Source organism: Thunnus maccoyii, chromosome 4, assembly GCF_910596095.1.
Source record: "Thunnus maccoyii chromosome 4, fThuMac1.1, whole genome shotgun sequence".
In the NCBI taxonomy this organism is placed as follows: domain Eukaryota; kingdom Metazoa; phylum Chordata; class Actinopteri; order Scombriformes; family Scombridae; genus Thunnus; species Thunnus maccoyii.
In genome coordinates this window covers 22,226,092-22,236,602 of record NC_056536.1, presented here as the reverse complement: position 1 = coordinate 22,236,602, position 10,511 = coordinate 22,226,092, and the positions used below count along the sequence as shown (strand labels likewise).

At 43.6% G+C, this 10,511-nt stretch overlaps 1 protein-coding gene across 1 annotated transcript in view; it reads left to right on the top strand.

The window, feature by feature from the left end:
• The first annotated feature begins 11 nt into the window (after positions 1-11).
• Positions 12-10,511, top strand: part of LOC121896087 (protein bicaudal D homolog 2-like) — a 45,228-nt gene continuing 34,728 nt past the window's right edge. Inside the window, exon 1 of the mRNA XM_042409736.1 lies at positions 12-417. Coding sequence (XP_042265670.1) covers positions 178-417 — 240 coding nt within the window. The 5' untranslated portion in view covers positions 12-177. The remainder of the gene's footprint in view (positions 418-10,511) is intronic.

Here is a 10,511-nt window from a genome sequence, read left to right as displayed (position 1 = left end):
TGACCAAAGACACAAGACCTGCAACGAGAAACGCAAGCGTAACAATCATGCAATTTAAATATAGACGAATTTAAGCAACCGCTTGTTCTTCAAGGTTACATCGCTTGAAGACGCCCCACATCCCCCCTTGTCGCAGATCAGCTGGCGTACGTTGGTTGATCGTCACCGGTACCGACCATGTCCGTAGAAGAGCAGGGCTACACCGACGCTATGCTGTTGCTGGAAGCCGAGCCGGAGTGGATGCGGGCCGAGATCGAGCGTCTCTCCCGGGAGCTGAGTGAGACCACGAACGAGAAGATCCAGGCGGCGGAGTACGGGCTGGCGGTTCTGGAGGAGAAGCAGCAGCTCAAACAGCAATACGATGACATGGAGATTGAGTACGAGGCCGTCCGACAGGAGCTCGACCAGCTGAAAGAGGTAGGCTGTGTATGAGAAATCACAGAAAATGACTAAGAAATAACACCAATATTATCTATATCCTTTAGGATTTACAAGCGCTACGCACCAACCCTTCAATTAAACCTAATGCTCAATTTGGGGCGTATACCCATTTGTGACACTAAATATTGAGTTTCCAATGACCTTGTAATTTTTTGAATGGTATTTGTATGCGCTCGTCATTACAATATTATATATAGGGACCTAACATTTTGAAAGACATAAAAAAGCAATCTGATTCTCATCCTACAAGGTCAAAACTGCAAGATGAGGAGGAGATGCTTCATCATGCTCCTCACCCCACCCCCTCTTTATTCAGGGTGTACCCCATTGCACTGCCACCTTTATTTATTTATGCCCCTTCCGCAAGACATTCCTATCTGACTCAAGGCTTTCAAGGCCTTGTTTGTTTCCTCCCCCACTTTTATGATGTGTTAATCATGAGTGGATCTGCAGACTATACTGATATGACTATTATCACAGGCAGTGAACTCCATATGCTATACTTTGCTGTGAATGTTTGACAGGGGATTATAAAGTGATCTGTGTGGCCAGTTCATATTTCAGATAAATTATTATTCATTTGTAACTTTCAAAACCAACACTTTTACAGGTTTAATAGGCAGTAGGTATCTTGTCAACGTGTCTCTCAGCTCAGATGGGCCTCTCTTCTGCAAAGGAGAATTACTAGTTAAATTGAAAGGGGCGGGAGTAGGTTTGAATTTTGAACCTTCCCGCTCAGCAGAGAGAGGGATGAACAACTTTCAGAGGAAACCAGACTTGTTACGGCCGTTTGGGAATGGAAAGAATGTTGAGAGTGACGGTTCAAGCTGGGCTAGAGAGTTAGATAAAGGACATGTCTGTTGTTTCTCAACAGTGGCTTGACTTATTCCCCACTCTTTTCCCTCTCACTAGAGCAGCAGTTTGTCACCGTCTTGTGATTTAGATTGAGAGAAGTGTGACTTTAGAGTGATGTTAGACAGTCAAGGGCCACTGACTGTTTCTGCGCTCACCAAGTAGTCATGGAGAAAAAAAAGTCAGATTCCCGCGTTGACACAGGCTTGCTCAGGGTTGCTCACATCCTCCTTTGAGATGAGGGGTTCTTCCTGTGTCCTCCCACTAGGCCAGACAACCAATAGCTGAGAAAGCTGACTTCATGGTAAACCCCTTTATTCCATGCCAGAAATCTGCTCATCACTCCCTTGGGTTTTTGTGTTTTTCAGTGGAGAGACACATAGAGAGAGGTTTTCAGCTCTCTGCTTTTCCTCCTTCTCTCTGTCTGTGGTCCTCTTATGCTTAGAGAAGTTTTCCCATGCACTCCTTTGGCAAGGGGGCCTAGCTCTGTCACTGAGGGATGACAGCGAAAAGCTTTGAATAGAAGAAACAGACTGGAAACGGTCTAAAAGAGTAACCATAGCAGCAAACGAGAAGAAAAGGAGCTGGGACGTTTGTGGAGATTTTTTTTCGAAGTACACCAGTTGAAGTCTTTGTTTTAAAAAAAGAAATTCACATTGTGAGTCTGCTTGGACTCTTAGATTGGGTCTTTCTTCTTGTCTCATAATAGGATACAAACATCCATCTGTGTGGGTAATAAATTCAATTGTTTGCTTCAAGCTGTAGCAGAGGTTCTTTCTTTTGCCTCAGGGTTGGGTTATGCTGGTTGTAGATCACTGGTCAGATGGTAACCTTTGAAAGTCCATGGCCATCCTTTTATCGCTTTACCCAAACCCCCCTCTACCCCAGCCCAGCCTAGCCTCTGTATGAGGGGCAGTGATGCTATCACAAGAGAAATACAAGCACATTCCTCTGATATCCCTCTTGACTTCCTCTTTATTGTCTGTTGGAGACAGACAGTAGGCAGAGGAGAGCAAACACAAGATAGGCTATTGTCACAACAGGGGCTAAAATTAAAGCTTATCTCAGCAGTCGGCTTCCGCTTTAAATCCAAACTCATAACTCAAAATATCATTGTAATTGTAAAAAGACAGATGTCATGTGAATCAACCTCTTGCTCTGTGCTTTGTGGTGTTTTGAAGTAGGCAGGGCAAACTGGCAAGTTTGGCTTTGTCTGCTACTGTCATGAAAGCTCATGAGAAAGTCATTTCTTATAAATGCCATGTTGTCTTAAGTGCACTATTTACACTGATGTCAGCAATGTTTGGATGTCCTTTCTTTTTTTCCAAGGTCTCAGACAGACTAGAGTAGATTGTCTTGGAGATTTACAGAGTAGCTCAACATGGGATCGTCTTCAATGACTCTCCTCAGTTGCTGGCATGCACAAATACAACACAATAGAAAAAAAAGCTCAGATTTATGTGTATTCATAGTGATTTAAATGCCCAGACACCACTTTTTTGTCTCCATTTGGACAGAAATAGTCAATCAGTAATCATCATGACAGTGGGCAAACTTCCACTGACATTTAGCCAATCCTCACATCCTCACCCACGTTTGGGCAGACTACTAATATTCACACCCACACACTCGCACTACTCTCGAGGCAGGAAGATGGAGGAATTCTGTGCTGCTGTTGCTTAGTAACGGCACAGCTCTGTGCCTTAATTTGAGCATCCGTGCTGCTTCCTCAGCAGGTGCTGCTTTTGAGTGTGTTGGTGGGTGTCTGTTGAGGCATTATCTCACAGCTAGCTAGAATACTAGTTATACACATGACGATTGGCTGGAGGTTTTCATAGGATGTTCCTATCTGTTCCCTGATGCAACTATCCTATTCGTATATATAATATTATGGTCTGTCGTTGGCATACTCCTCCATCTGGGACAGTGTCAGCCCCCCGGCTCATTCACTTCATAGCTCTCCAACCACAAAATTATTCTCCTGCCCGTTATTTGCTCATGCATTGGCCTCTGTCACTAGGGATACACTGCCATGTATATGTTGATGTCCTCTTCTCCCCCTTTCACTTCAATGAAAAGGAGGAAAGATACTAGACAGTGATTATTTTCTCATAGCCCACTGGCAGAGTTTGCAGTGCACTAGACTGACAGAGATATCCATCTGCTGGCACATTATACTGAATGTGAGTCACTTGGTCCACTGTTCCTATGCTACCTCCTGGACGGTAATACTGTGAAGACTTTATATTTCCACTTGTCTGATCATAAATTGCGTTGTGATGATTCAACTTTTTTTTTTTTTTTTATCAAGAAATTTTTATTAGACACACAGGATATCATATCAAAAGTCGACAGCTGATTTACTTTTGTTGGTCACTCCTCAAACAATGCTCTGATAAAGTCACCCCTGCATACCAGGCCGCTGATGAAGATATGATTCAGCTGCGTGGACTTTTACCCAGTTATCACACAGATTGCAGAGTACAGTTTCAGTCACAAGGTAAAGTAGCTAATGACATTATACCACATTGTAGCGGTGTAAGAGCACAAGGTGGTGTTGCCTCAGCTGTTGTTGTTATTCTTAAGTTAAGCCACTCACAGACCACATCATGTGCCACACCTCCAACTGTTAATGCACCTCTGAGGGACTGTACCTGTAGGGAGAACTGGAGAGTCTGTGGTGTGCCGGGCTCGATGTTTAGCCTCTCGGCTCTTCTAAGTTAGAACGCCGCGGCCACAATGACGCCATCATCTATCCGAAGACAACAGAGCCACAGAACATCCCAGAGTTCTCACTTTTGATTAAATTTTTTCTGATAGAGGTCCTTTCTTTTTTTCAGACTACCACCACTTCAGACTACTTAGACAATGGCACTTTAACAAAGGCCTCGAGCTCCTCTGGTCCTTGATGCACTGCGACGAGCGTCAGTGACCACACTGAAGTCATTCAGTTACGCACAGACCTCGTTCCTCCCATGCGACTCTATCTATGCTATCGGTGTAGCGGCAGCTGTGTACTGCGTTGTGGAATTCAACCACACAATCAAAACCCTAAATATTGTTAAGCTCAGTAAAACCTGGGTGCTCTGTGCTTGGCTCGCTGGGCCTTTGTGCGTTTGAGCCCGCTGGGGTTAACAGGTCTTGGATGTCATAGACGAAGAGAGAGTTAAATGCCAGCGGAACACAGCGTATGACAAAGGAGAGAATTGAGAGAGGCGTCCCATTGTGGTTACATTTGAAAGGATTGGTCACTTTTGTCCCTTTTGAAATGGCTGATTACTAAAGGATATATCCCAGTGTCCTTAAACAAAGATATCTGGTGTGACTATAAGCCCTTTCTATGGTGTTAAATGGGTTGGATGCTGATTGGACGTCAGTAGAAAATACGAGTAGAACACAAAACCCATCTGGTCGCTTATATGAAGAGTCATAAATAGTCAGAGTCATATTATTGGATTGCCACACTGGGTTACATTTCATCAACAGCTGCTCATCTCTCACTCTCATAGTGTTTCTTATTTTCTCTTTTCTTACTTCTTATTTCAGTCATTATTATGGCTTATCACAAGCTCCCAGCCCTTCCTAAAAGCTCATTCAAGACACCTTACTCAATCATTGTCTTATTTCACTGGGCTTTCCATCTGTGTTCAGTATGCTTTTGCATCTATCTGTGACCTAGGATGTGACCTAAACCTTTCAGCATTGTTTGGGGTATTCTGATCAGGCCTTTTATCCATAATGTCTTTTGCTGGACGGCAAGTCTGCAGTTAAGGGGTAATCTTTTCTAAATGGCACTAAATAAAGTCCCAAATCCCCTACCCTCTGGGCCTAAGAGGATGAATCCCAGCCGCTATGCACAGGGCTTACGGAGGTCTGGGAGTCTGCCAGGCCCTGCCACACTCAGCAGCCTCCATAGCCAGGGACAGGTAGGTGCATTTTGGGTTAATGCTGCACTGAGACAGGCAGGTGCTCTTAAGAAACTACCCTGTTCTTCCTATCCTGGCCCAGTAGCCTACTCAAGTGCTTGCCAAGCCTATAGCAGCCTGTTCTCCAAACGTTATCAGACCTGTATATGAATTTCAGCCATAAAAAGGATGTGCAAATTATTAATACCACCCATACATATATCATGAAAAGAAATTTCCACTGAAAAATCTTATTTAGCATCCAGACTTGTGGGTCAATCCAAAGAAGCACTTACATGGACTCATGTTGCCTTCTGTGTCACAGAAGGATGACCATATGGTATCGCAAAGTAATGAATCATTCTGCCCAGTTTTAGGTAAAATGGCCCGCTGCTAATCCGTAATGATTTAAGAGCTTTTGTCTTTAATTCTGCTAAATAAAATACCATCAGCACCCATCTACGGTTTAAGTTGAGGCCACATTTACCCTGGATGGCTGTTGGAGTGCTCCACGTCTCAGTGGGTGAATTGTTTGGGATTCCTCAAATGTTTTTGGGTTTCATGTTTAAAGAGTGGAGTGTTTGTGTAGTCTGTTTAAATGAAAAGAATTGCACGTTTGTGAAGACCTGCATTAGCAACCCGGGAGGGTAGAAATAGTGTTTTAGATATTTCTGGTATGTAGCAGTTTGTTGGCTGTTTAAATATGATTTAAGGTTCTCAATGAAACCAACATCAAGTTTCTCCCCAAGCCTTTCTAAGGTTGTTGTGGCCCACTGACAGGAGCATAGCATTGTGACCATTCATGGGTATATTGTATGATCTAATTTTGTGTGCGTCATCAGGTCACACTCTAACCCACTTCCCTCCGGCTACAATAAATATAAATGAAGTTATTAGCTAATCTAAATGAAGTGTGCCCATAAAACTGAACCCAAACGAAGCTGAGCAGTAATATGAGTAATTTGAGTATTTACTGTACTTGATCCCTCACACCATAAAGCCTACAGTTACACTTACTATACATAGTTACATTTATACTATTTTAAGTACTCTAGTAATGAAATATTTCTTTAAAACATTTGCAGAAGTCAAAAGTGCATGCAGAGAAGCGGTATGGCAGCCCAGCTGGGTCATGATTCGACCAGTGTAATCCAATTACTGAAGACTATTCCAGGCTAAAAGCAGAGGATGATGTCATAGTAATGGCTGTGTGCCTCTGACAATACAACATTTCCCTTCTCCTGCATCACATAACGCCTACAAACTATTAGAAATCTGTTCAACAAAGAAGCCAGTGTGCATGCACGTGACTGAGCTAGATTTGTGTGTGCGCGCGTAAGAAACACAAGGGCTACTTATCCTTTGTGTCCTTCATGTCGACTTGTCTTTATTGTGTAGTTTCATTGCATTCCCTGAATCCCAGATTTACGAATTATCTGTTATTATTAAACCTAAACCAGCTCCTTATTTTTAACACCACATATAACCTATTTTTGGTTTTGTTGTGTTCTTTTTGAATCAAGTAGATCAGAATTACGTTTGTGCTTTATTTATGGCCATCGTCTGTATTGACCAAAATAAAACCAATAGCCTGCCTGTGTTAGGTAAGTTAGCTCCACAGTAATCCTACCTTGCTGTATACTAGAGATACAATCTGGCATTATGTTTCCTGTTCAAGCACATGGTCTCGTTAGCCCTAGGCCTAACTACTATTCAGTTTAGTTATGGTCAATGTAACCCGCTGACAGCAGGGTCATATTTATTTGTGTTGAGACTCTGCCCTCTTATGTAAACATATGAATCAGCTAGGAATGTGGGTAGAGCACAGGTTTGTGTTTGTTTTTGTATTCCCGCCTGCATCATTCCTTTAATAGAGTCTGTAAATTAAGTCTGTGGGCTGCATCACATTGCCAACAAACTTTCCTTTTGTGCCACAGAATGACAACCTCATAAAGAACATGTCTAACGCTTCAACTGAATTCTTATTTATGGCTTTGTGTTTTTATAATTATGACCATAAGGAAGCTTACTGTCTAAGGAAAGCTCTACTCCATCAAATCTTTCTTCTTCCTTCTATTGAAATGAAGCCAGAACTTGCCTACCCTGCCCCTTACTCCGCATCCTGTTTACTTGTGAGGAGTCTTTTTTTTTTATAGCGGATGGGGAAGCATATGAATTATAACTCTGTATGAGTCCGGATATCTTTTAGTGGATCAGAGGAAATGACCACATGAGGGTCATCAGACAACACGCTTCTCTCACCTCTGTTTAACAAGGAACAACAAGGAGCAAGTCTTAACAATACAGTTTTTTTTTTTTAAATGTGCTTGCCTTCCCTGGTGTGTTAACATCAACACTCATTATGCTGAGTTTCCGTACAATGTTCTGGACTTTACCAGGACAACAGTGACAGGAACTGACACTACAGTATAACAGAACTACTAAGCATCCGTGCTGTCCGCAGCTGTCCATGTAACAACAACTAACACAGACAGCAAGCAATCAGAGGCATGCAAATTTTAATGTCCTTTTCAGTGACCCCTTTAAAATCTAAAATCTCCACATTGATAGATGTTTTACTCTCCTGGGCTTTGAGGCGTATATCTTTTTTTTTTGTACCCTTTGAGTTGAGGGGAACATTCCCCAAAGAAACAAAAGATCCAACATGGGCGTGCAACACCCCCACACTTATTAGCATATATGACAAGCAGCAATAAACTTGTGATAGCTATAAGTGGACAGATGGTCGGTGCCCCAACCCTGCCAATAGAATTATACACTCACACATGCACATGCATCCAAAGGGTGTGACTTGCTCCACCCAAATCCTCCCGCTACTGAGGAGTTGAGTTTTGTGTGTGCAGTGCCTTCTCTGCAGTTTGTCCCTGGGCCTTCTGCGGTTTGGTGCAGTAGATGAAGAGATCAGGGGTTGGGATGTAAACAGATAGCGTCCTCTGTTTATACAACTGCATTTTGGCATACTCCTCCTTTCTGGTTCCTCTGAAATTCTACATGGTCCGCTCATCTCAATTATCCCCTGACTGGAAGGCTAGTATCTCTCATCTCAGCTAAATTAATTAAACCACAGGGCAGAGTCTGAAAAACATCTCCTCGTTTTAATAGCTTATCTATTCAGACATTAACCCAATTTCAAAGGGTTGTCCCTTTGCCCTGGGGGGTCCTTTTAAGTTTAACACCACAGTGCAATCAGAGAACAGCAGTATGTCTACATTCTCTCCACGCTCCACACCCACTCCCCGCCACGTCCTCCTCCTCTCCTCCTCCTTCTCATTCCCCAGGCTCTTATTGTAAATAGGCTAGTTGGTCTGGGTCCCCCTATCGAGGTGTGTCACACCCAAGACTCATGTAGCCCACGCTTTGAAACCCTCAGGCATGGCAGAGAGGGAGGAATTGGAAGTAGGAAAAAAAAAAAGTCAGGCAGGGGGCTGGTTGTGCAGCAGTAACAACATTAGAGTTTGGGTTTGCAGAGGCAAAAGAGAGGGAGGGGTTTTAATTGGATGTGTGCCAGTCTCTCAGGGGTCCTTGAGAAAGGGGGATAGCGGATAGAAAGGGAGAGAGGTTTGGAATGGGAGGGGCACCAGTCAAAGAGTGGGTTTCCTGTGGGAACCAGCTACCTCTCTTTTTAGATGCAAGAAGAATAGGGGTTCCTCCATCAGCTGGCTTGATGGGTTTAAAGTGCTGGGACTTTAAATAGAAAATAAGCAGCTAATGTTTTTGTACTAAACGTAGCTTAATAAATATGTGTCTGATGAAAGAGAGGTAGGCTGTTTTCCAGCGTTTGTGCAGCTTTCACTTTAGGGCATTGTGTTCTGGTTTATCTTTCATCTTTTTTTCATTATTTTACTTGAATGCTCTGTTGTTAGAGAAAGGTTTGGGTATTGTAAAGTTGACCAAGTATTGTTTGAACATGGATTGAAAGGACTTATTGTCAAATGCAAACCAGAAACAATCATTTGTCCGGCGTATTCAGATACTGTATTGTATATAACAGAGTACATTATTTGCACACAGATACGATCTATTATGCACACACTGGTGCTGAGTTTACAGAGCCCGTACCTCATTCTTTACAAGCTGACAGGGCCTCATATGGAAGGTTTGCCACCCTGACCCAAGATTTGACCTCACTGGTAGAGAGTATGTGCGCACAAACAGTCACATATAGAATTTAATTACTGCAAAGGAGGAACTGAGGTCATTAGTCTTTGTCTGGCTGGGAGCAAGGGCAGGTCCTGCCCGAGAGACCGTCTTCTGGGTCTGGGAGGGTGAATGGGAAGATAGGAGAGGGGGAGTTAGGGACAGCGCTCGGATGAGATTGGGAGATAACTTTATAGTAGCCTTGTTCATGAGTGGAGTGGTGGAAAAATTGACAAAGTAGATCAGGAGTGATGAATAGTTGCATTTAAGTGGCAACAAATGAGGTACCTTAGATTGAAAACCTCAGGAAGAAGTCGAATCTAGCTACAGCAATCCCTCCCCCATCCTGTCAATGCTTCAACCTGATTGATTAGACATGTCTCGCCACTAATGGATGTGTCCAGCGTGATGAGGGGAAATGCATTAGGCTCTCATATACAACATTAATCTAATAAATGATTATTTGTAAGGTTAAAGGGAGGCTAGCTTGATAAGAAAATCTCGCCACTGAACAACAAACAAACACTATAGATTCAGTGTCCCCTTCCCTGCCTTCCTGCAAACCTGACCTTGGACTCGGGAAGAAAATGTGATCACGTGTGTGGGCGTGTGCATGTCTGAGTTCACGAGTGTATGCATATTTGTATGTGTGCGTGATTATGTGTGTGTGCCTGGTCCCAGCTGCAGTCCCAGCTGCCCCCCCCCCCCCCCCCCCACACACACTCTGTCATTTATGCCAGTAACAACAAGAGGCTGTTCAGCTGTGGAAGTCATATGTGAAGGTTCCACAGGGAGCAGTGTCCTTTGGGAAATATGGTGAAATACACACTAAATAGAGACCGAGCCCGTTTCACTGCTTGTTTACTGTGATGTAGGCTTGGCCGGATAGCAAAAAACAAAAATACTTCAAAGCAACCTCAGACCAGCGAGCTCTTTGTTCAAGCAAATCTCGGTTCGCGGAGGCATAGGACATGGGTGATGACTGCTGCCAGAGAAAAAGGGAGGAGAGCAAGCTGTGCTAGGCTGAGCCCTGAAACAGCCATCTGTGTCAGTGGCACCCTCTGCCCTGCCTCTACTGACCGCCTCTCGCTCTGTCACTGTAATTGGCATAGTAACCATAACGACGGCTGTTCCCCTGGGGTGCCGGCGCGTGGA